General features: G+C 43.8%; 1 protein-coding gene across 5 annotated transcripts in view; it reads right to left on the bottom strand.

The window, feature by feature from the left end:
* Positions 1-2,664: 2,664 nt before the first annotated feature.
* PAK3 (p21 (RAC1) activated kinase 3) overlaps positions 2,665-25,807 on the bottom strand; it is a 118,477-nt gene continuing 95,334 nt past the window's right edge. For all 5 annotated transcript variants that reach the window (XM_044392103.3, XM_057313696.1, XM_044392104.3 and 2 more), the window contains 2 exons: positions 12,707-12,844; positions 2,665-9,314 (listed from right to left, as the gene is read on the bottom strand). In XM_044392103.3, the coding sequence (XP_044248038.1) occupies positions 9,225-9,314; positions 12,707-12,844 (228 nt within the window). In that variant the 3' untranslated portion in view covers positions 2,665-9,224. The remainder of the gene's footprint in view (positions 9,315-12,706; positions 12,845-25,807) is intronic.

Below are 25,807 nucleotides of genomic sequence, written 5' to 3'. Positions count from 1 at the left end.
GGAGTGGGGGCGGCACTGGTGAGTCCAAAATGATTGCCCTGTCTATGGACAGGGAGAAAAATGGGGTAAACCTACCACAGTGGGCCACAGTGTATACTCCAGCCAATAGGTAATTAAGGGAAAGCCACTGGACCAGTGTCCATATGTTGGCAGGCAAAGTAAATACACTTCTGGGCGGGGCTCATCCTTTTACTACCTAGACACTTAGAGGCTGAAGAACCGAACTTGTACTTGGCCTGGCTCCTGCAGCTGCCCCAGCTGTAACCAAATACCATGAGGTTGATGAAGTACCAACCAGGTACCATGGTTGACAAGGAACAACGTGATTGGAAATTATTCAGTACAAGGTGGTGGCGGGGGTGGGGCAGAAGGCGCTTTCATTTGTGATGCCAAAACGGTGAAGAAAACGTTGGTGGTAAACCTGAAGATCTGAGAAAGGGAGGAAATCTGAAATGGGTCCATGGCATCATTAAGCCTGTGACCATGTGCCGAGCCTCACCTTTACCATCACAGGAACGATGACTCCTGGAAGGTCATAGAGAGTGCAGAGACCCAGCACAACCGACATTGTGCCGCACATAGTCTAGATATTAGTGCAGATGACATCAAAGCTTGGGGCTCCTTTAATAACCTATAAAGTGCTACCACTGAAATACCATTTGACGGAGGGCCTAGGGTAGGTGTTAATAGCCCTCAAACTTATCCAGATAATGAGTTAGGAAAGATCACAGGAGTGTACCATGGAGCTAAATGAATAAAAAGGGTTTCATTGATCCTGGATTTGATGCCTTTGCTACTCTTACCAACACTAATAAAAGAGGGAATGTTCTAGATTACAGATATTTATCCTGGCACCATAGGCTAACTCTGATATTGATCCACATGCCTGTGTCATTGGTAAACACATCAGTCTAAGTGGAATCCACGTAATTCTGCCACGGGAGAGGCATCTTCCACGGAATTGAAAAATCCATGAATGTAACTTCTTGCATGAACCTGTTGAGGCTGTCTTCCAACGTGGGGGACCAAACTTTTATTGTTCAGGATTTGGTAATATGGGCCTGCACGCTATGCAGTATTTATATCATTTTGATGTTCGATGGGTTGGTGTTGGTAAGATGGATGATAACATGTGGGATCTAGAGAGTATTTATCCAAGAGTTAGAAGACTCTAAATTACAAATGAACAAGATTGGACAAGATTGTCTTTTCCACAGTCAGGTCCTATGAAAGAAACATCTTGAAAGCAGATTATGACACAGGCACTTCTGCTTCAGGTAAAAAACGTTTACCAAACACAACACACCCAATATCAGAAAAGAATCTTTGCTGAAGGCAGTAATGGACCAGTAACACTGGGGATCAAAATCTTCCTAAAGGGGAATAGTTTGGTAATCCCGGCTCTCTCCATGAATGCTAGCGGAGGAACTGTATCATTTTAAGTGATTCAAAAGTTTTTTTAAATTATGTCACACAACCACTTAAATATGAACAGGATTTTAACTGCCTTTTGCTAATGTCTGCACCAAAAGTTTAGAAAGAAAAGGTGGAAAGCACAGTGGGGCTAATCATCTGTGCCTTATTGCAGGGGTTCAGGGCACAATGGTCAAGAGCCTCATTCTGCAGTATAGCATGGTAAGAACATGGCATTCCCCTTCTGTATGTTAAAGCACAGCAATTCAGTTTTGCCTGCTGTAAAATTAAAAGTTGTTTCTTGTTAAGAATTTTATTCTCGGGGCGCCTGGGTGGCTCAGTCGGTTAAGCGACTCCCTTCCGCTCAGGTCATTATCCTGGAGTCCCAGGATTGAGTCCCCGCATGGGGCTTCCTGCTCAGCGGGGAGTCTGCTTGTCCCTCTGACCCTCCCCCATCTCGTGCTCTGTCTTCTTTCTCTCTCAAATAAATAAATACAATATTTTTCAAAAAAAGAATTTTATTCTCATGCGACACCGTAGGTTGGTGAGCCAACCGAAGCCCATGGAGAAGAACTCATAAGCAATGACAGTCAAGTTCCCTGTTTCCCCTGTGAGGCCTAGAAGTGCCTGGAAGAGAGAGTGGGAAGTCCCATTACCCAAAGTGGAATTAAATTAAATTAGGGAGGAACTTCTTGATACCAAGGTGATTAGTAGTTGGTGGTGGAAGTGGGTTAGGGTATGATATGCAGCCCGCATCTTATCTCCTTGCCATGACCTCCGAAACACCATGACGGAGGTATCGTGTAGTCCGTTGCTTTTCTTATTGAAACTAATATAGGGAGATCCTGTGCACCCTTTACCCATCCCCCCCCCACAATGGTAACAGAGTCTGTTGTTTCTTACTTTGTGGGAATGTATATCCTTTGGAAAAAGGACCAGAGTACTCTAGTTAAAACATTAAAGTGCATGTATAATGGAGCCAAACTGCCAATTTTCTTTTCACTCCAAGGCAGGCTGCTCTTGGGAGAACATGGAGAACTTATTAGTGCTATTTCATGTAAAAACCATGACTCTTGAGCTCTTCCTTATAACACCCAATGGAGCCCCTGGGTTCGAGTTACTTAGTGGCAGAATCTGCAGGACATTTCCTGCATGGCTCACGAAGGCAGGGCATTTCCCTGTGAGCTAGGTAAAACGGCCAATGCCAAGGGAGTGGGCAGGAAGGTGACAGAAGAGAGAAGCACCAGGTCGTTGATGTTTGTCATTTTTATTTGCAATACTTTAGGTCCAAGTTTCAAACTGCAATATTTTTACACTCAAGACACAGTCATGCACAATCCATATTTCAATTTTCTATTGCTTCAACCACAATTTAAAATAACGATATTGGAAACAAAATCCTTTAAAAAAATCAGAAGCTGAGGTCAGAAGGATGGAACCACACCATCAGCAGGTCTACGAAAGAAATAACTTACCGAAAAAAAGTCAAACAAACAGAAAGACCATAAATACCTTTAATCCAAAGTTACAGAAGAATTTCACTACACATGGGTTTACAGGTAACACATTTGAACAAAAGTAATGCACGACCAAATGAGATACAATTCTGATAAAAAATGAAAATATAGATCCTCCTCAACTTGTTTTGTCTGGATAACATGAGTATAATCCCAGTAGACATCAGCCCCCTGTGATCTGACTCCTCCTGGCTGATGTCCTGAGATTCAAAACTCAACCCACTAATGGTTATAGGATTCTGTGAAAGGTCTTATCATCACTAATGAATATAGTATATGCGGGTCCGTAAAGCACACCACACACAAGCACACACACTGAACTTGAATTTCGCACTCAGGGCTGGTTGGCACTCTGCTAATAGGCAGGGCATTTGGACTAATTGACTTCCAGTGTACCCTCTCTTCCAGCAGTATACTCCTACAACTTGTCATCAGAAATGCTATCTTTGGTTCCCAAACAAGTGCATTTGTCAACACTCCTCAATGCTAATAGCATGTACTTACTTTGTCATTTCTTTCTCTGCAACCTGCAAGTGCTTACGTCAGCTCTTAATAGTCCCAGCCCTTGAAATGCATGGGTTCTGCCATCTTGTACCATTTACAAAGTAAAGTCTACAAAGCCCAGCATCGCTTCTTAGGAAAGGAGAGGCCCAAATGTATTTCTGTTCTAGCAAATGTGGCAGTGTATTTCTGTTCTAGTAGCAAATACTGGCCACAGCTTAATGAAAACCAGACTTTACATACAGAGCATATGGAAAATAAACACTGGGAACACGCCACAGAAAAAGGACATTAAAACAACAACAAAACAAAACAACTGTGAGGATTGGGAAGGCTGCCACAAGTTTTATCAACATTCCCTAGTGTTATGTTCATTTGCTTGAGGTTTTTTTTTGCCCCCATCATCTTACATATTTCTGTTGTTTAGTGGCAATGTAAGAAACCCAGGCTTAAGCATGCGATATTTGCCATCCATCACTGTAGCAGGCTGGATCTGCAAGGCGACCCACGGTACCACAGAATGACAGAACTTTTGGAAAGACCTCGGAGGTCATCTAGTCCGATACCCTTATTTTACAGATGAAGGAACAGCCATGTAAAGGCTGAGTGACTTGCCCAAGGCCACACACTAAGTGAGCAACAGAGCTTCTATTAAGAATCCAGGTTCCTTACTCCTAGGCTAGTACTCCCTCCACTACGTATGCTTGCTTCTTCATAATTGCTGTTGATTTCCTCTTAGGTACTAAGCCACGTGAACACGGTACCTCCCTCACGGCTCGTAGCATTCACCTGATGGCAACTTCCAGAGGACACTGTGATGGCACTGACCAGCTGCTATCAGTTTATCCTGCAAGCTTGACTGTATTTCGTGGCAGGAAATGCTGCTTGTAATGTTGTATATTCGCACTCAGAAGTGTGCGCATGGAGGCCCTAGCTCCGTTCCCGCATTTGCAGATTTGGTGAGATATTGTTTAATATCAAACAGACATTCCCAATGCATGAGGAGTTGGGTGATACTCATTTGGTCACTAAAGGAGCGTGGGATCGGGAAAGGAGTGAAACAATTATAGCTAACCAACAGAAAAGACTGTATAGGAACCAAATCGCTTATGAAAAATTCTTTCTTAGGAAAAATATTTTCATTACTTCCAAGGTACCATTTTCTCGAGCCACATGCAAATATATGTTCAGAATTGTGTGTTAAGTTTACTCGAAATCCCAGGCCTATTAGACCGTCAATTTACAAATGCTGAGTTTCAGTCCTCTTGCTCAGAGACAGGGAGAAGCTTGCATCCCTGGCCATGCCTGTGTTTGAATATTTACTGCAAGTAGCTCAGAAAAGGACCATGAGATTCGACCGGGGATGGCGGGCATTAGAAGTCCCGGAAGTATTTTTATGTTGAAGACGGCCAATGAAAAGTGGACTCTCCAGGTATAAGGTCTGCTCTTGGGGAACCTGAGTTAACATCTGAGACCACTACCTCATTATAAAACTTGTCACCTACAATTTCTTCGGTGAGTTAGAGAAAAATTCCTCTTTTCCAGTAGATGGTCTCCCTTCTGCTCTTTAAAAATGACAGCAGTTGCTGCATACGACCTAGAAGTCAGGCAGTACAGAAAGCACGCGGGGGCCGTCTCCAGCCAAAGCTAACAGGAGCTGAAGACCAACAGGCAAAGGCAGCTCTAAATATTTGTCTTCATGTTTTCACAGTCAGCTTTTAATTGCGAGGCATAACTTCTATTGAAATCAAAGGGACTTGCCCACTGGTCACTAACAGGAGACTCCTACCTGAATGATACAACATCAGGTCAGACAAGGACACGGTGAGAGCCGGGGGATTGATTCATCCTTCTATTCTTCCAAAATTCAACCCGAAAATCTGCTAACATGAGCTAGAAAGGTGATACCCGAGACAGATGTTTTCAAGGGGGCGAATCAAATGTCACCCCCCCCCCACCGCAAGTCTACAGTAACCAAAACAGAAACCTCCCTGCCATGCCCAAGAGGAGGGCGGCCACTTTGAAAGCAGAAGGATGTGTCTGGAGTTCGAATAGCGACACCTCCCTCGCTTCCGCTTAGAGATAAGAGTTCCCTAAGAAAACACGTGCCGTACCCGAGCGTGTGCCAACCTCGGCACCCAGGCAAATATGAAGCCTCTGGAATAACTAACTAGCAAATATCTGGGCCCCGCATGCTCTGGGCTCTGGCCAGAAGACATCTGCTTCTGGCATCTTCCGTATGTTTCTATAGTCCCCTTTCTGCTGTTTATTTATTATAAAGCAATATGATAACAATACCAAAGAAGATTTTAAAAGGAAAAAAACTGTTTTGCATAATCCCACCACCCTAACACAACTGATTTCAATGACCTGTGTTCCCAGTCTTCGTCCGTTATGCAAACTTAGTTTTACAAAGTTGTAATCCCTGTTTATGTTATTTAAAAGTGATCTGATAGATTCTCTCTGAGAACTGGCAGCCTCGTTAGAAATAAACAACCCACTGCGCAAATGAATATAGTTATTTACACGATCTTTGAGCTGAGAAATATCCTTTATAGACAAACATCTCAAACTATCAAAACAGTTATACAGACGACAGGAAGCAATTTCATATTTCTTTTTCTTTTAGCAATGGAATGTGCTTCACAGGGGAGGGATAGATGTGGGGGATCAGGTGGTTAAACTCAACATTGGGGGTGCAATTCACAAGCCTGAAGAAATCTGAGTAACACAATTAAAGAATAAATACTTGAGTTAAATCTTCTTACATGACTTGGCCATCCAGTAGCCAAAACGGAACATGGACACACAAATATTTACAATGACACATAGACGAGATCAGCAAGAATGAAGTCATTACCCAACATGGTGACTGATTTGGGGGGGATCGTGTCATCCAAAAAATCCTCATGGGATTATGACAACGCACCGGATCCTTGCTACAACATTAATGTTCTTTTCTTTCTTAAATAAATAATCTCTACTGTGCTTCTCACCCTTCCCTGACTTTCCCACTGCCCTATCCCTATCTCAGGACATTTTGGAATCAATATTCCACAAAGTGCCCTCGTTATCTCCGGGCACGCTAGCAACTTTAAAGATCTGGATAAACTCATCTGTGTCAAGATGAGCTTTAAAAAAAAAAATCCAGAGAAACGGACTAAACGATTAACCACCTGGAGTCCAAGTTGTTCAAGTGTACCCAATGTGAATCCTTCAGCATCATTTTGGCAGGAGAAACAGCTTCTCGCTAATACTTATTAGAAATATACATAACTCTCCAACATGGGGGAGGGGCTTTAGAAGCTGTTCTCGTTTAAAAATTTACATAGATATAAATTTGTAAGAGTAAAGCCTACTGCACTATATTACCATAGAATCTTAGTACAATGGGGGTGTGGTGAAGAAGTATGCGGCTCCTCGTTGTTAATATGCAGAACCGAAAGCATCAAAGAGCTACCATTTCTCTGCCTACAGTGATTGGATCACTATTCCAGGTCTGTCCCCGCCAAAAAGGCCTTTATGACATAGAAGGGACTCTGATCAGCAACTAGGGCTTCCCCACCAGCTTCGTGGTTCTCTCCACCAGCAGGGCAGAGTTAGTGTACTAAATTCTATTCACACCCCAGGTATTATTTCATCGAATTCCCTGGTACTATGAATGAAACATTAAAAAAATATTTAACTTTAAATGAAATAAAAATTAAGGGCTCTCTCTCTCTCTTTCTCTCTCTCGCTCTCATTAGAACAGTGTGGCTTTAAAAATTTCAGGCCCAACCACGTTTTGCAAAGTGGAACACAACATGCTTCAAATGAATATTAACCATTCGATTTTCTTTTGTGCATCTGTTGTTTTCTCTCACTGTGGATGTTTTCTAGGGGGGCCAAGCCCCTCCCAACTTTGAGAGTCAAAGGAAACAATACGAAAATAGGAAATCCACCATTGGTGCCATTTCCTAAACATAAACACGTGCACTATATGGTGAGCAGAAACTCTCTAAAGAAAGTGCTTGTATTTTGAGGAATGGATGGATGGTGAGATGGACAGATGGACCTTAGCAGAGAAGAAGAGAGGCCCGGGCCATTAATCTCTTTCTCCCTCTTGCTGAATGTAGATCGGTTCTTATTCAGCTTCTCGGTAAGTTACAAACCAAAAAGCCTTCTATCGCACAAACTGTTAGCTTCTCAAGGGCTTAGAGAAGCCACTTTGCAGAATTTTTGAGACTGACAATACATTTGAAAGAGAAACATATCCTTTTCTATGTAGCCACCCTTCAGATATTTTTCTGCTCTCAGAAGATTCAGGAAGTGCCAACTGTTGAATTTTTAATAAGTAGATACATGGTTGGACTGCTACTTCTTGGGATGTATGATTGCAAACCCTAATTATTTTCTACCGGATAATTTCCAGATCTGTCTGTACATGTTTTTGAAATTCGAAAGCTCAAAGGACGACATCTGATCATGGTATACCCTGAAACAGGAACTGGTGAGATGGGGGAAATGGGAATAAGTACTTGGAGTCAAATGTTGACGGGGATGTAGTTTTCACGGACCTCTCGTTCCTGACAGGGCCGAATACTTACACTAGCTCTGTTCTCCAGGGCTTTTGAGACATTTTTAAAATGTGATAATGTGTCACATGATTCTGATCATAAGCAAATATTGGCTGATGGGTCTGCCTCCTGCTAATGTGCCTATTTGATGATGCCTGTGTTCCACAAGTATGTGAGACGATTAAATTTGGTCTCTTGATTTTTGTTTCCTTCTGTCCAACAAAGATCTCAGTATTGCACACTCCTCTTGCTTTCCTTTCGGCTCTCAGAGAAAAGTCCCGTCTTTGTTTAAGAATGGTTTCTCCTATCGGGGGTTTCCTAGGTTGAGGACCTGGACTCCCCCAGTAGGAGGGCCACAAGTTTCAGTGTGTCCATCGTCAGGCATCATGAAGATGAACGAGTTGGTTTATAGAAATGATACATCAACTACCTCTTAAGCATCGTCCTCAAATGTGACAGGTTCTCACCATTTGAGCTTTATTTAGCTAGACAGTTTTTAAAAGCCCTCCCTGAACACACATATTCCTCTCTGCTTTCGGAAAAATGCCTTAAAAGAAACTTTTTCCAATACAAATGCAGAAAAACAGGTACACAAACCAAGCCACCACTATAGAAGAATAAACAATTGCAACTCTATTAGGGCATGGACTTCCACATGTTCACACAGTACTTGCTCTGGGGTATTTTTTTTGTTTTGTTTTGTTTTTGTTTTTTGTGGTTTTTTTTTGTTTTTGCTTTTTGTTTTTTGCTTTCTTTTTTAAAAAAAAAGTTTTGACATCTTTTTTTTTTTCTGGACATCTAATGACAATGCAAGTGAAAAACATCACATTGGGTAAGGAGTTTTGAAGGAAGTTCGAATGCAAGAGGGACTACTCTCTAACTTAAAAACGAACACGACACTATGAAGAGGGAGTGTGCATCTTTGAGAAACCCTTTTTTCTTCAAAGTGAATGCACAAAATGAGGGGATTCACTACTGGCTCTTTCGCTTCACGGTAAAAGTGACCACTTGATAGCCACTTCGACATTGCTGCCCTGGTCGGGCTGCGATCAGGCTTACAAATAAATTACATAATCTGAGGGAGTAGGAAAAAGGCTTATAAGAAGTTTCTATTCATTCGAAAGTTAAAGACCCCCCCCCACCCCATTTGACTGTCTTTTCTTCCATCTTTTCCTGCAGCAGAGTTTCAGTTCAGTCTTACTCAGGAGGGAGATGGTGTGGGGTAAGGCTCGCAGTCCTAGCGGCTGCTGTTCTTAATTGCTTCTTTTGCAGCGATAATCAGAGGAGTCAGGCTGGAGAGAGGCTTGGCTAATTTTAAAAATGGATGCTACAAAAGGAAAAGGAAAAAAAAAGAGGAATTACTGGAATCCTTTCCTCCAACAAGTATATTACCTTACATTCTCAAGCAGCCCCCTTTTTCACTCAAATAAATGTACCTCGAGCATCCAATTAAACATGATTTTATTAAAAATAGTGCCAGCTTTTGGCCTTCAGGTGTCATTCAGTGTCACGAAATCCTCTGGCAGCTGACTGGCAGAGCCAGAAAGTCGGAGTAGGGATCTTGTACGAACCTCACTATGTTTGCAACAGTCTCGTTGGCTGATTTTCTCAAACTGATACATTTAGCTGCAGCAGCTCTCATGCTCAAAAAAGTGTCTTTGGCGGCCCTTGATTCTGAAGCCAATGGCTTCTCAACGGCTAAACGCCAGGGCTGTGCCTCCACGATTTCTCTTTTGGCCCCTCTGCAGTATGTAATACAAATGAATATCCCTTCCTTTTTTGAAATGTTTTCCTCATTGTGGGCCTGTGATATTCTACAGTCTTGGTTCTCTTTCCTGTGCGCGCTCACGGACTCCTGCCCTTCCATCTTCTTCCCTGCTTTCCCTTCCTCCTCCCACCTCCCAGAACTCAGTCATCCTGTTCTTTTTCTAACTTAATTCCTCTGAGAGCTCACTTTCTTTCATGGTTTGACCTCTCATCAGCTTTATGGGGATGACTCCCGCATCAATATGGTGTGACCGGATCCCTTTCCTGAAGTCTGGTCCTATTTCTCCAATTGCCTGCTGGGTATTTCCTTCCAAGTGTTCTCTTGTGCCCTTGAATTCAACATTTAAAGAGGTATGTTAGTCTCCCAAACAGGGTACTCTTGTCTGATGTAAGCTACAGAGGCTTTGGAACCTGCGCCCCTACGTTCAAGTCTCTCCTCTGCTCAATACGATAGTTAGATGAGGTAAGTGACAGTTCCTTGTAAGCTACACAGCGGCCAAGAAATGTTAGCCTGGTATTATCCTCCACCATTTCTGCTTTTACAGCATTTTGCCATTGGTTTGATATTCTGACGTCACTTCTGTCTTCTTCTCCCTTACGTTCTACATGTAATCACCTACCCAGTCCTTTCTTCTCAATGCTTTCCACCGTTATCTCTTGCCTTCCCTAGGTCAGGCCTAATCAACTGAACCCTCGACTATACCCATAAGTCTTCCTTGATCTTCCTGCCGCCATTTTGTTCTGTTGCTAATTCTTATTGTATTGCACTAGATTCACCTTCCTAAACAAAGCTGTTGCCAGGTGTCCCTCAGACATGTACAGGGTTTCCCCACTGGCTACAGTCCCCCAGTTCCATAGCCTGGTGTTCAAGGCCCTCTGTGGCCCTATCTCTTACAGCCTCCTGACTGGACCTCTTTACTTCAGCTGTCTGCTTTATTTTCTGTTCCCTTCAACCTTGCCTCCATGCCTTGGGTCACACTATAACCCTTCCATCTGAAATCCCTTCCCCTGTTTACCTCAACCAGTTAAAACTGCTCTTTCAAGACTCAGCAGAACTCTTTCCCATTTTCAGACACTTTTTGATCACTATCACCTGTAGAAGTATTTCTCTAATCAACCATGCGTGTACTGTTTGAATAGCCACTGGGTTTGAATGAGTCTTTAAAAAGCCTTGTGTTGGTTTTTTCATATACCCAAGGACATTGTGAACTTCTGGAGAGTAGGAATCATGCCTCTAAGGTCTGTATCACCCACTGCAGGGAGCCTTGCACATAGAAGTGGCTCAGTCGATGGACAGGGACTTGACTTAGGCCATACAGAAAGGCACACAAATACCCAAGACCTGTGTCTTTTCTCAAGCCTTCTAGGGGGGTGAATGTCATGCATCCCTCTGTTTTCTAGCCCCTGAAATGGGCAGTGATAGGCTAGAGTTGGAGAATAGCGTTCTGTGGACTTTGGGTGATACACAGGTTATTGCGAACGTGTAAAATGAAAAGAGGCAACAAACTATTCAATTTAGACTCAAAATATAGTTTTGCATTACTTAGCTGACTGATTCAGATCAAAGTATTGTCGGGGAAGGAACTGACCAGGTAAGTGACTCAATGATCTAAGTAACTGTATAGCTACATTAAGAGAACCCATCTCATCACTTCTCCTTGGAACATGTATCAGGATGTGTCTGTGGGTGGTGGGAGGGGTGAAGAGATGTGGGAGCGAGGCACTCCAAAGTTCAGGCTTTTCGTCTGTGATTTGAAGCCAGCTTAAAGAGAGGATCAATGAAGGGCCATTGCAGGTTCGAAATTCAAGCCCCTGGGACAGCCTGTAAAACGCTCTCAGCAGAAGAAAGAAGTTGTAGCCTCGTTGATTCCTGGAAATCAGTATATCCCAGATCTGATTTGGGGTGGGATGGGATATTTCTGACCTGGGTGTGGCTCTCTGTCTCTGGAGGGGGCTCAGGAGCAACAGCAATGATTTTCTTTCTTTCTTTTTGGCCTGGAACAGACTGAGTCTGGGGTTAACACACTAGATAACCAAATGTTGCACCTTGTGTTTAACTGGATTAAGTGTTCAAAGTCACAGAGAGAATATGCAATCGCTGTTTTTAGATGTTACAGCGCTTGATACATGTCCCCGAGGAACAGTCCCCAGCACTGGAGTTGTGTGTCATCCTGGGCTATGTGTTACTTTATCAATATAAGTATATATTTTTTTCTCTAAATCTGTTTGCATGTTTGTGCGGGGGAGAGTCAGACAGTCCAGGGCTCAAATCCCAGTTCTGCCGCTCGATGGCTGTGTAAGTCTCAATTTCTACATGTGTAACGCAGGATAATCCCACCTACCCTATAGAGTTGCTTTCAGATTTAGATGAGATAATGTGTGTAAAGAATTTGGCACACAGTCGGTACTCACGATCATCAGATAGACGAATCCCTGAGAGCCATGAAAAGGACAAATGGTTACAGAGGCACTCACCACTGGATGGTACTCACCCAGGCAAGCAGGTGCCTGCCATTTGGCATCACAAGCAAAGGGGCTTTGACCAGTAAAGCATTAGAGTAGCAAATGCCATGGAAATAATTGCATAGTTATGTAGAGAATTACCTCCGGCCAAGAGCACCTGCATACAACATCCAGGGGCACAAGTAAAGTTTAGAACAAAACAGCAACACCAGAGGTTCACAGTTTTCTTTCTCGTTGCAAAATAAGACTCCAGGAAGAACAAAAGGGATTTATAGATTAAATCGCCAACTTCTCAGAAGAAGGGCGACATGCCAATCAATCACGTCTTAGATGCATGCCCATACTCATGTGCCTGTGGCCTAAAGTCCAACGGGTGCAGCCCAACTCAAACTAGACATCTCTTGACACAGCTGTCTTACTGTCACGCGTTGAGATGGAAAAGCTCAATATAATCACTCTCTCTTTGTAATTGTCCTATTTTATTTTCACCTGCAAAAGCTCCTTGGCAGATCCTCGCCTGTCCACATCCATCTCAAGACAGCGATTTAAAAAGTCACGGAACACGGCCGACAGTCTCTCAGGATTCTGGAGCTCTGGGGTTCCATTAGTGGCTATCAGATATAATGCCTACCAGGAAAAAAAAAGAAAAAAACAGAAAAATCCATTCAGCACATACAAATTAGGATCCTGAGTTGGCACAGACGGTATAAACGCAGTGTCTCCAGTTTGTACTCTGGGTCTTAAAAATTCCATTTTAGAGAACGACGCTGACATATATTTCAAAGTTTCTATAACGTTTAAAAATCATTCCTCTTGGCAGCCACTGAGGTGACACTGAAGGACCCCACCCCGAAAACCTTGGAAATAATGTTAGAAGGTTGTCCTTTGAGAGTTAAGGCGGTACAAATCCATTTATAATGAACGTGTGATTAACCACCTAGGAAATTAAGCCTAGGAATTGCCTGTGCACCTGTGACTCTGAAAACTTGGGGAACACGCGTACACCCAGTCACGTTGACCTGAGTACAACCTCCAGAAGGTGCAGTGACAAACGTGATTGTAATTTACTAAGTGTTTATCTTGTTTGAAGAATGTCGGTGAGCAGACCAGGGATGAAAAGAGCACATTACAGAATTAGGGAAGCACAAAGAACCAGGTGATGGTAGGGCCTGGATGAAAAGTAACCTGTGAGACCCAAGGAATCAGGTACTCGCGTCCTGTGGCAGATGTATCCCTATAGATTATAAGTAGATTTCTCATGAAGGTCTACCCCTGCTAAGAGAAAATATGAGACAAGTTGACATTAGGAGTCTTGGAACCTGACGATTATGTATCCTTCTGGAAAAACAGTTGCTCATAGATCCCTGAGATCTCTGTTCTGTAGGGCCACCCCTGAGAGACATGGACAGACTCATTGCATGCTGACAGAATCAAGGGCCCTAGCCTCCAGGACAAGAACTGGACCCAGGTCCCTGGTTAATTCACAAAGGTAAACCCATCCTTCGTAAGCTCATCACAGCCAAAAAGAGGTGGCCATTCCTCATGCCTCCTCTAAGCAAACAATTCTAGGGCATTACATATCAAGTATTGCATTAGACACTGGAGACCCAAAAATGAGTAAGAGAATGCCCTGCTTCTGAAGATCACACAACTGAGTGAGGGAGTGAGACATACGTAGCTACAGTACAGGGAGACAAGAGCCAATGGAGAGAGAGCGAGCACGCGTTTAAGTAAATACAAGGAGGAAGCAATTTACCCTAGAGCTCATAGGACGCTTCATAGAGGAGGTTGGCATCTGAACAGGGTTTTGAAGGATAAGTAGGAGTTTTCCCTACAGATATTGCCACCACGGTTATGTCTGCCTCGGTGACCAACGCCTTGACTGTTATGAAGCAATGCTCCCTCCTGAACTTGCTTGGGCTTTGTAGCCAATTATTATGCCCCCTACGCCAACCCCTTTCCCTTTTGCCCACCATGGCTCCTACTATTATTATTATAAGTATTTCTATCAAAGTTCTTTCCTGGACCAGTTTTCATCAGCTGGTAGGATCATCTCTCCTCCTGCCTAGAAACTTCCACAGGTGTACTTCAGGAAGGGTTAGGAAGGGCTGTTTCAGCCAGTGGCTGTCAACCTCTAGCATGCATCAGAATCATCTAGAAGGCTTGTTAAAACAGATTCCTATGTCACCCCTAGAGTTTCTGAGTCAGTGAATCCAAAGAGGGGCCCAAAGAATTTGCATTCAAACAAGCTCCCTGTTAATGCTGAAGCTGCTGGTTCCAGGACCACACTTTGAGAACCAGTTTAGTCCCCCTGGGTAATTAAAGCAATGGGCGAAACTAGAGGTTCTCAGACTTGCTTGCACATAGGAATCACCTGGGGAGATTTAAAAGATCCACGTGCCCCGTTCTCACCACCCACAACCAATGAAGTGAAAATCTTTGGAGGTGGAAGGCAAGTGTCGGTGATTTTTAAGCTCTCCAGGAGATTCCAATGTACAGCCAACACTGAGAACCACTAGCCCAGGACTTGGGTCCCACTTAACCCAGAATCTCTGCATTGTAAGCTCACCAGGCACGAGAGCCACAGAATCCCACAGAGTGAGATTCTCTAATGTGGTGATGGCTGAGAATTCCAATGTCATATGTCTCTATACAGTATGAGGAAACTTTCTGGTTTTTTTCCCCAGTACATTAAAAAAAAAAAAAAAACCCACATGTAAATACAGCCCCCTCCAAACCAACACCTTCTTTGCCCCTACCCCTCACTCCTTTCTGATTTTCAGTTCCTTCGCTGACGCACAGCAAATGCATGGGGCAGCTACTGGGACTTCCATGCCAAAATACAAGTCAGTTGCACATCTAGCCCTGACTAAAAAAAAAAAAAAAAAAAAAAAAAAAAAAAAAAAGCCAGTATGAAAAAGGAATGCATTTATAAACTGCTTTTAGGAAATCATCAGTCAGGCTGAAGTCAAATGGTGCACGATCACAGCAGATATATTACATTAAGTTCTAACAGGGTGTTTTCGTTCTTGGACGATTAGCGCTCGAAGCACCTGTCCTCACAAACCATCTCTGTTCCCTTATTAAAAGAAAACTGCTTACCGCGCATATTACATTTGCTGCCTCCTCCTAAAACTGTCTTATGGTCCCGCCGGCTACAATTCCGCCACGCTCGCTGTCCTTTGCTTGCCTTTTTTTTTTTTCTGCTCTGTAGCCATACCCGGTCCTAAGCACACGTGTGCGTGCACATGCACACACACACACCCTCTCTTTTCTCCTTTTCCACACTCCCTGAGTCTGCCTGCATGCTTACGTGCTTTCATTTCCCTACCTTCCTTTCACCACCGTGGCTCAATACATTCTCCTCCACGGAATCTCATTCCTCCTGAGTACGCATAATCCTCCTCACCTCTCTTTAGTTCACGCCTCATTACCTCAGGAAACGCATGCCCCTCTTTCCATTCCATTTAGGAATGTACAAATGACCTTCATCATAATTGTGCAGACCGAGGAGGGCTGGTGTACACGGGAGCAAGGGAGCAGAAAACTCTGGAATCTGAAGGGGAATCAGCCTAAGGAGCCAGTGCCGTGAACCTCTACAGCACTTCACAGAGAACGGATGTCCTCTTCCGAATTTCTACCAAAAAAATGACTCTGGTGTTTGCTGGGGGGGGGGGGGTCTCGGTCGGTAGCCTAACAAGAGGACCCCCTCCTGGTCGATTGGTGCCGATTTGCTTACACACCCTCGCCCCCCCAATCTAGGTGTCAAACGCAAGACTGCCTTGTACTCAACACCAGATCATTCCTAAGAACTCTGTAAAACATCTAACAGTAGTTCTGTTAATACTGCCGGCTCGAGTAAAACATACAAGTACTCAGGGAAAGGGTGAAAGGAGAACACACTGATATGCTCACAGTGGTTCTCTCTGAGTGGAAGGATCACTTACGGCTTCAGTTTTCAAACATACTTTTCGATTTTCCAAGTTTCCTACAACGGACACGACAGCTTTTATTATTTAAAAAAAAAACCCTCCAAAACATTATTTGAAAAATAAACGTAAGAAACTGTGCCAGCCAAACCTACACAGAACTCCTCATCTATGTCTCTTTGTCTTCTGAGGATTAAACCTGCTTTTCATCAAGTACTACTCCTTGAGGGAAACAAAAACCCAGACGATTTTTTTTCCAGCTATTGTTTTCATTTTAATTGCAACAGTATTATTTCCAACTAATTTCCATTGCAAAAAAATCCACACTTTCAGTTATATTAGGGGCTAAACTGGCCTTTGTGGAATGGCCTGGGAACTTACTCATCACGCATAATGCTGCTTCTATGGGAAAATGCACTCTGAGTTCCAAATGATTAACTTAAAAATGAACTTTTGGAACCCGTCCCGTGTGTAAGCTGGGTACTATTTTTGTAAAAAGAAAATTGCTACCCGCTGCCCTGCTAATGGGAGACAAATACAGTTGCAGCCAATACAACAGTCACGGCAAAAAGGCTTTTACTAACAAAGTCAAGTCGTACATGAGGAAAGATTGAGGAAAAGAGATCGAGGCATGAGGGATCACATTTGGGTTTTATCCGTTAGGGAAAACTCAAAGAAAATGAGCTGGCTGTTAGAAGAGCTCTTTGTTAGCTCCCCCCACCCCCGATCCATGCATGTGGTTTTCCAACTGGACTCCCCCAAAATTCCCCTCGAGGGCAGCCGAGAAGGAAGAGGAGGGACAGAGAGATACACTGTAAAGACTCTGGGAGCCTGAGCCCACACATATCTGTTTCAATCAGAGACATCTTTCTTTTTTCTCTATTTCTTTATACTTCCAAGTAAGGTTTCATTTGAACCGAGGGCTTGCTACAGTCGTCTGAAAACCAGTGGTCTAAAGGACACAGTTAAGATCCCTGGGCGTGGCATGCACAGTCCTCCACGATTGGGCCCCTTGCCACCTTTGTCGTCCTCAGTGTGTGCCCTTCTTCCCCACCCCCACCTAGGTACACACATGGGCCCAAGCTCACATACCACGCAAGCCAATTTCACTCTATTAAATCTGCCTACCATGCTGGCCCCATTCCCTGAAATGCCTGGTGAACTTCTGCTTGCCTCTTAAGCTCTAGTTCACATGGCATTTCCTCTCTAAAGGCTTCTCCATCTGTCCCAGACACAGAGGGTGACCAACCACCTTGGTTTTCCGGGGACTCTTCCGGGCTTTAGTAGTGAAGCCAAGCAAACCGGGAGAGTGGGTTACCCTGCAGATCGAGTTAGCCGTTCCCTCCTTTGAGTCGCCATAGCTGTTTGTTCAGACATCCATTTTCACATTGTACTGTGAACACCTGTTGTGTGTTTCCAGGCCTGCCTTCCTGGACCGTGAAGGTAGGAATCGTGTTATGGGCATCTCTGGATTTTATGGCCGCTGGCCCCAAACGGGTGCCCAGTAAATGTTTTTGTTGCTGAATGAAATGAGAGCCAAAATGTTTGAATCAATTTCACTGAGCTGGGAATATCACAGACTTGGATACACAAAGTATTACAGCTCAGAACCTAAAGGGAACTATTAAATATATAAGATACACAGGGAAAAAAAAGAAGATAACACAGAGAATGAGCAAAGCACCTTTTCTGAGTGGCACAGGCTTGGCACGTGGTAACTTCTGACGACCCGCCCCTCGGTGTGGCAGAAGGAAAAGAGCTCCAGGAGCAGAGTATGGAAGGGGATGGCATCAAAGGGAGGGAAAACCGGAAAAAGATGGCCACAACATGGTAATCTGCTGGGGGGGCAAACCCAGAGAGAAAGAGGTGAGAATGATGGTCTCTGGAACTTGAAACCTAGTTCAGAAATGGAGTCTCCTCTGACCGATCTTGCACAGAGAAGGTGCTCTTGATTAATCTTTTGCTACATCATTAAACAATGTCTGTTTGATTCCCCCAGTGAGGCAATGCAGGCCCTGTGACCTACTGACCTTGTTTATAATGTTAGAAAGTCCACCTTGGGGCCAAAAATGGTGGCTTTCTTCATGGTGACATACACATTACCTCTAAGTTTCTGATGTTCTTGAATTATTTTTTTTTTAGATTTTATTTATTTGTTTGAGAGAGAGAGAGAGCGCGCACACAAGAGCAGGAGGGGCAGAGGGAACGAGAATCTCCAGGAGACTCTCCGCTGAGCGTGGAGCCCAATGTGGGGCTTGAACTCACAACCCTGAGATCATGACCTGAGTTGAAACCAAGAGTCAGACGCTCAACCGACTTAGCCACCCAGGCATCCCTGATGTTCTGGAATTCTTAATAATAACTCTAAATCTCTTGGCAATCACACCCAAACATCACAGTTTTCACTGACCCCGGCGTGCAACTAAAATTTACCAAGTCCTCAGAGAAAACTACTCTACCCAGTTGAAGGAATAATTCAATTGACCTCATTGGGAATTTCCTCAGTTAAAAAAGATTAATGCAGTCATCTTAGAACTTACCACATCTCTCCAAGGAGGCTCCCAAACAATCCATATGTGCCCAATAAATTTTCATTAAGGCAGTTTTGCAACAGGGCTAACCATTTAATTACAAAGCTTCAGTTTGTGACCTAAGTTCATTATAACACTTTATGAAGTTTGGATTAAGATGCTAGAAAACAAACCAGAGGACTTAATATGGCAATGTGTTAGTAACCATGAGAGGCTCCGGCACCGATATAAAGACTCAATTTACAAAGACGATAGGGTGTGGCGCAAACATTTCTTTCTAAGTTGACTATTTGGGACCCAAAACACATTTTCCCATGGAAATTATGTTATACATGGTGAACAGGCTCCCAACCTAGCCAACAAAAATTTAACAAAACAATCTAACCGAACTGTAAGACCAAGAGGGCTATTCATCTGTGTCTCTGTATCTCTATAAACACCATGCCCATGGAAAGCATTAATAGCTAACATTTATTCAGTGATTCCTGTCAGGTGACTTAATCCACACAACAACCCCCCGAGGTAGACTCGATTATGACCCCCCAATGGACAGAGGAAGGAACTGAGGGCTGTGGGATTAATAGAATTTGTCCAGCAGCACACAACTAGCAATGAGGGAGTCAATATTTGAATCCAGGGAATGGGAGTCCAGAGTCTATGCTCTTGACAGCTACGAATGCCGTCTCACACTGTTCCCAGCCTCTGAGGAATGAATTATCCTAGCAGAGGCAGACAAGGGCTCTTCAAAAAATGAGGCACAATCAGCAACTCGCCTCTACCTCTACAGAGGAAATGGATTCTCTTGAGGTAAATCGTTCCCCACTTGTTTGGAAATGGGGAACAAGGGCAGGTCCCCAGTTAGAGGGTTTCACACTATATTCCCCGGGGTCTATATCTATGTTGAGAGTTTATAAGCAGCTGGTATTCTGGTTGGTTGAGCCTGTAATCTCCTGTTGTCCTGGTTCCTTTCTCACTTTAGAATTTCCAACTACCTTTGAGTGTTTTACGAGAGTGATTTGGCAACGAGTGACTTGACACCTTATGGCTTAGTTTACTCATGACCTGGGATTTCAGAGGTCAAAGGCCAGAGCATACTGCAGCCTCTGATGTGTTTATGGATTTCATGAAAGGCCCTGACATTTCTTTCTTTTTCTTTTTTTCTTTTCCTTCCCTTCCCTTCCCTTTCTTTCTTTCTTTCTCTCTTTTTTCTTTCTTTCTCTCTTTCTTTCTCTCTTTCTTTCTTTCTTTCTCTTTCTTTCTTTCTTTCTTTCTTTCTTTTTCTTTCTTTCTTTCTTTTTCTTTTCTAAGAAGAAAGTGAATGGGACCAAATGTGCAAAAAGAAGTGACTATATTATAACTCATGTTTTCTTCCATACATTGACTTATTTATCCCAACAGTCCAGTGTGATAACTGAATAAGCAACATGGCGTAATTTTGTTGCCTACTTGTCTTGCATAGTAGTTCTCATCTGTCACCAAAACATGGTAGAGTGGTGGTGGTGGGGGTGCTTGTTGTTTAATCCTTAAAAAGTCATTTAAAATGAACCTATTATGGATCTATCCCCTTACAGGTTGATGGCAAAAAGTAATTAGGTACCACTGACTGATTAGGTGTTGGCCTAGCTTTAGAGCCCTCCCTTCAAGCATCAAGGACCGGCCATGGCCAGAAAATAAGGACCAGATGACTCTGACAATGGGTGTGCTCATTCTAATCTCTCAGGATTAATAGTGCTTGTCAAGAAACATGGAGCAGGCGATGTGTGCTCAGAACAAAACCCTGGGCAGCCCAAGCAGCAACCCAAGGTTAAAAACCACAGGGGATCTGGAAGTGGGGTTGGGGGGAGGCATAGACACAGACAAGAAGTGAAACAAAATGGAGCTGGAGGTGAAGGAGAAAAGCTGCTAGAAGCAGAAGGAGCAGATGAACACAGGGCAAGGACAGGGGCCAAACGACAATGGCGAGAGAAGGTGGCTGGTGGGACACTGAGGCAGGGAAATGAAGTCAAAGGCTAAAGAATCGGGGAGGCCAAGGGCACCTGATCCATGCTACTGCTCCATTTCTCTGGTCTTTCCACATAAACTTTCTCAAAATATTGCTTACGGTTTTGATATACCAACTTCTTCACCTCCCATTTTCTCTTCAACCCACATCGAATTTCTGGTTCTAAGATACCACTGAACGCTACACATTTGCTCATATCTCATTTCAGAATATGAGAGCAGGTAGCGACCAGCTCCCCGATTCTTTGGGGCTTTTCCAAATGACCGGACTAGGACCAAAATGGCCCGACTGTGGCATGATTTGTGAACCACGCATTAGATTGCTCACGTAAACGGGTTTCAACTGCTGCTTTATAAGCAGTTCGTTAGCTGAACAGCTCTGCACCCGATAACACAGGATTGATTCTTCCCTTCACACCCCAGAGTGTGGTGTAGATCATGGATCCCAGTGGCATTTCTATCACCGTGGTGATTTTTCCAGGTTTCTCCCCAAGAGTCCCATCAGAGTGGGGCAGCCCAGTCCCCTCCGCAGCAGGTTTCATTCCCATAGTGATCAAGTGTCTTCGCTTGGTAGGAAAAGGTGGCTCTTCCTTCTTTATGGGACATAGATTTAGTCAGGAGGTGATGAGAGAGACATCTCTGAGCTGCTTCCTGGAGATCACTTCCCTGAAAGCACTCCTAAAGAGAACACCCACTCAAACCATGGCTCTTCTGGCAGTCAAGGAAGGCTCGAGCCTATCTACAGCCTAAGAACACGGAGCAAGAGACCCATGAGTTTCTCCTTTTATTTAAGTAACACTCACGTGGAAGCCCAATACAGAAAACAAATTAAACAAGACTTGTTCTGGTGGAATCAAGAGCCACGTGACCTCCCCCTTGGGCCCTTTAAGCCCAAGGAGCTCCAGAGAATTCTAGGGCCTTGTGAAATCCACTGGCGACCAATAATCTCATCAACTTCCACTTGTGTGAAGGGCTGAGGAAATGGAGGCCCCACAAGAAGTAACCTATGCAAGGTCATGGAGTTCCTGACGGGCAGACCTGGGAATAGGATTTGCTCTTCGAGTCACATAATGCGTACAGCTGCTAGAGACAACAGAAAGCTCTTTGTCTCATCCTCACATTTATTGGCCACTCCGGGATGAAAAGCGATGATGAATTTGCAATTCTTCATGGAAGGAGAAGGAGAAGGGCAGGCGGAGCAAGAAGAAGAAGAGGAGTTGGAAGAAAAGGGTGGGAGGAAGGGGGGAAGGGAGGAAGAGCAAGCAGCAGCAAAAGGATCAGCCTGGTTCTTGGGATGACGTTAGCACTTTGCCTCTCCCAGCTACAGAGGTCAGACTGGCTTTGTCAAGTTAAATCTTCTCTGCTGAGAGGCTCAGGTAAGACACCTCAGAGTATCCTTTCATCAGAATGCAAAGGGTCTTCTAAAATGATGCTGCAACCAGGTTGGAAAAGGTATAGTTCCAAATGATGACAAAAGTCAGAAATGATCTTTAGTTATGAAGAAAATCCGGATTTTCTTGGGGAAGTCAGTTTTGCTTGGCAAAACCACAGACTTAAAAGGCCATAGGATCAAGCATGCCAGCGGGCGTTTCACTAGGCAGACGTTCATCGTCACACTTCGCGATCTGTCTATTTAGAAGGGACTTTGATTTCGAGGGACCTGACTACTTTGTTCTAGGTCTGGTACCTATTAGGGCAATAGGCATGTGCATCCTTGGCTTATTCTCAAGCCATGCTTTAAGGATACTGAGGAATGATAAGATGATATTAGGATCAAGGCGTATCAGTCTTGGCCAACAGTAGGGCCCTGGTCACCACGCTTTTAATCTTTCTTTGCCTCCTCTTTGCCTGGTCAGAGTCTCAGGTTTTTGCTTGCTGTGGAATCAATTTCGTCTTTGGCTGTCTTCTGGGTCGTAACTCACCAGTTTGAGCTGCCTGCTTCTGAATTACAATCTAAATGAGACTTGCAGCTTTCCTATGGCTAGGTCCCATTTTCCTATGCTAAATTCCTGACAACCAATGATTCTTAAGAGCTGTCTATCCTTTGACAGGCAATATTTTTTTTCTGATTAAAAAGAAACCCTGTTACTGTTCTGTAATTATTTTCGTTGCAGTAGGAGGAGTGTCAACAAACCATCAATAAACCTTGCTGTTCCATAGTGGTTTACGGAAAAAGAAGGGAATGCTCCCAGCTCTTCCTGAAATACATTCAAAACAATATTGACTGAGTGCTAGCAAAGTATGCTTGCTTCTCTGGCGCTCAGGAAGTTTATGTCTGACTTTAATTCCAAATGAGCACGCGCCATCAAACCCAGACATTCCAATCCACAACACAGGTTCCAGTGGCTGGAGGAGTTAGAAGCACTTTGGCCCTTTGTTGCTGTTTTTTAGTTGCCAGAGATTCCCTTCTGCTTAACTCCCTTCTCTAGACATCTAACCAGAATCTCCTTAGTTCTATGGCAAAAAAATAACCAACACTTGTGTAGTGCTTTCAGTGTGCGGAAAGGGAGAATACGGAGCCTTGCAGTGTAGACCACAGGGCTGATTTTAGATTCCTGCCCTCCCTTCTCTCTGGCCGTACAGGTGGTGCACTCCTAGTCACGAGTAGTCAGACTGACAGCTTTATTACCACTGATATGGGCTGTGTGTACACAGCACTAGCACATTGTCACGATAAACTCCATTCTTTAGGAGAAGTAAAACTGAAAAAGAAATGGCGTTATCATGAATGTACCTGCTGAGCTAATGCCATTTCTTTTTTGATAGTGTTCCTGGACTGGTAAGCCAGAAAATGCCATAGAGTGCACCAGGATTTCAACATGGCTTTGACAGAGTGATATATATATATATATTAGATGAAATGGAGAAATGTGGACAGAATAAGAGTGTGCTCTTTTTGGTCAAACAACCATGCTCAAAGAGGGCTGATGAAGAACTGTTTTCCAGTTTAGACAGGGTTCCAGAACGGGCTTGCCACAGACCTTTGTTTCTCGTTTAGTCCTTGGTGTGGGAACCTGACACCGTTGGTTGTTAAATTTCTATGGGTGACTCCAGCGCACAAGCAAGGAGCAGATCCACTGGTACAGGAGCAGTGGCTCACATACTGTACTACTGTCTGGAGCATGCAGATGTCTCTTACTAATACCAAGAACTGTCTTCCAAATAGCCAACGTTTGCTACCGTTCCATAGATGCTTAAAGCAAGGGCCAAGAGACAACACTGAAAGTTCATTTCAAGTAGGATAAAGGTTTGGAAAAGTCCACACACAAAAAAGGGATCCACCCACAGTGCAGTAGGGACTTCAACTGAATGTCCCTGAGACATTTCACAAATGCCACATTCCATCAAAACCCATTGACAAGAACGGCCCAACTACCTGTGAAGGCAAAGTTCATAAAGAGGCACTTTTTGGTGCTGAGAAAAACAAGCCAAAGATTTGCTTTATGGAAATGACTGTCCCTCTTTATTTAGAATCGGGTCATTATAATCACAGGTTTTAGAGAACATATCTCCAAGTAGCAAAAAAGTTGGGGAGATGAGCAGAACGCTAACACTGATTTGCATATCCACAGGGGACATTCGATTTTAACCCCAGTCACTTTGGCAAACAGAAAGAACAAAGGCACTTCGTTATTGGAGACTGCACTAAAAATGTCCGTGGGTCACAGAACAACATGTTCAAGGCCAATTATGTTGAGTGCAAAGACTTCAGGCAGTGGGGGACGGTAAGAAGCTTGTCTCCTCTCTGTCTCTGGAAGGGTACCAACCTCGTAACATCAGTACAGTTAATAACTCTATGACCTTTAAAAGGCAATTTTATGAGCAAATTAGGTCAATTAGCATAGAGCCATTTACATTAAAAAAAATCCCAACCACTTTATAACTAGGGGGGAAAGTAGCTAATTCCTTGCATCGATGATATGTTAACTGGCAACATTCACAAAGGGCTTGCTCCGTTGCAAAAGATACAATAAAGACACACGCAAAAACCACAATGAAATACAAACAGCCTTCAAAGGTATAGCCCTTTAACCTGTCCTGTTCAGTGTTATCTGCTCACTGTAATTTTACTGGACTCTTTCAGTGTGTGGAAAGGGAGGCCCTCTACTCTTTGCAGGGATCAGAGTGCAGCCAGTGGGAAGGGGAAGTTTTTGCAGAAGTGGGGAATCCAATCTCCCTTTAAGAATGTGTAAAAAGCACTGTACGGATACTTTCTTTTTCCTTTCTCACCTTTCTATTCATGTAATGTCTCTCTCTCTCTCTACACACACACACACACACAAACACACACACATAATACATACATACGTATTTCCCACAATGAGCTAGACACTGTGCTAGGTGACTTACATACATTATTTTATTTCGTTTTCACACTAACTCTGCAAGACAGGGATCCTCATTTTATACAAAGGAAACAGGTTTATAAAGGTTTTAAGTGACTCACGGAAAGTCACTACAGAGCTTGTAGGTTGTGGAGCCGGGACACGCCCAGATCCGCCTGACTACAGGGACCGAATTTTTTCACAACAACGTGCTACCCTCTATTCCACCACGCTGTCTTCCTTCCACTTAATTCCTTCGTTCCTCCTCGAAGGCCAAAGGGGTGGGTGGATGGTAGTACTGGAAGGAATTCAAAGAAAGAAGGACTAACCTACCTCTCTTTTATGCCTCTCCTGAAGCTCTGCAATTTTCCAATCCCCCACGCGTAGCCTGGTCACCAGGGTCCAAGCAAAGAGTCTCCTCACAAGCTCCTGTTAGATCTTTTTCTCTCCAACCCCTCTATGGTTTCGGGAATTGCATTGTTCAAACCCCAAATAAGGGCCTATGGCCCGAGATGCTGTGTTTTCTTTAAGCAAACACGAGGGCAACACATCTGAAATCAAAACTGAGAAAGTGCCTAGCAGAGAGGGAGAGGGCTGGCTCGATAGGGACTTGTTGATTGATTGAGTCATTGGAGGTTGATCACACATGGAGAGTAATGAGCAAAGTTAGACTAAATCCTTATCAGTGGAATTCAACAGGGTGGTCTTTCTGGCAGGTCTTTTTGTTACAGCCTTAATGTGGGCTTCCTGAACCTGGTGGCTTGTTAATCTGCAAGTACTTGTTCAGCTACAAGGCTGTGGATT

The sequence above is a fragment of the Ursus arctos genome, chromosome X (genome assembly GCF_023065955.2).
Source record: "Ursus arctos isolate Adak ecotype North America chromosome X, UrsArc2.0, whole genome shotgun sequence".
NCBI lineage: Eukaryota > Metazoa > Chordata > Mammalia > Carnivora > Ursidae > Ursus > Ursus arctos.
Note: the sequence above shows the minus strand (reverse complement) of the source record. Positions and strands in the feature narration are given on the sequence as shown.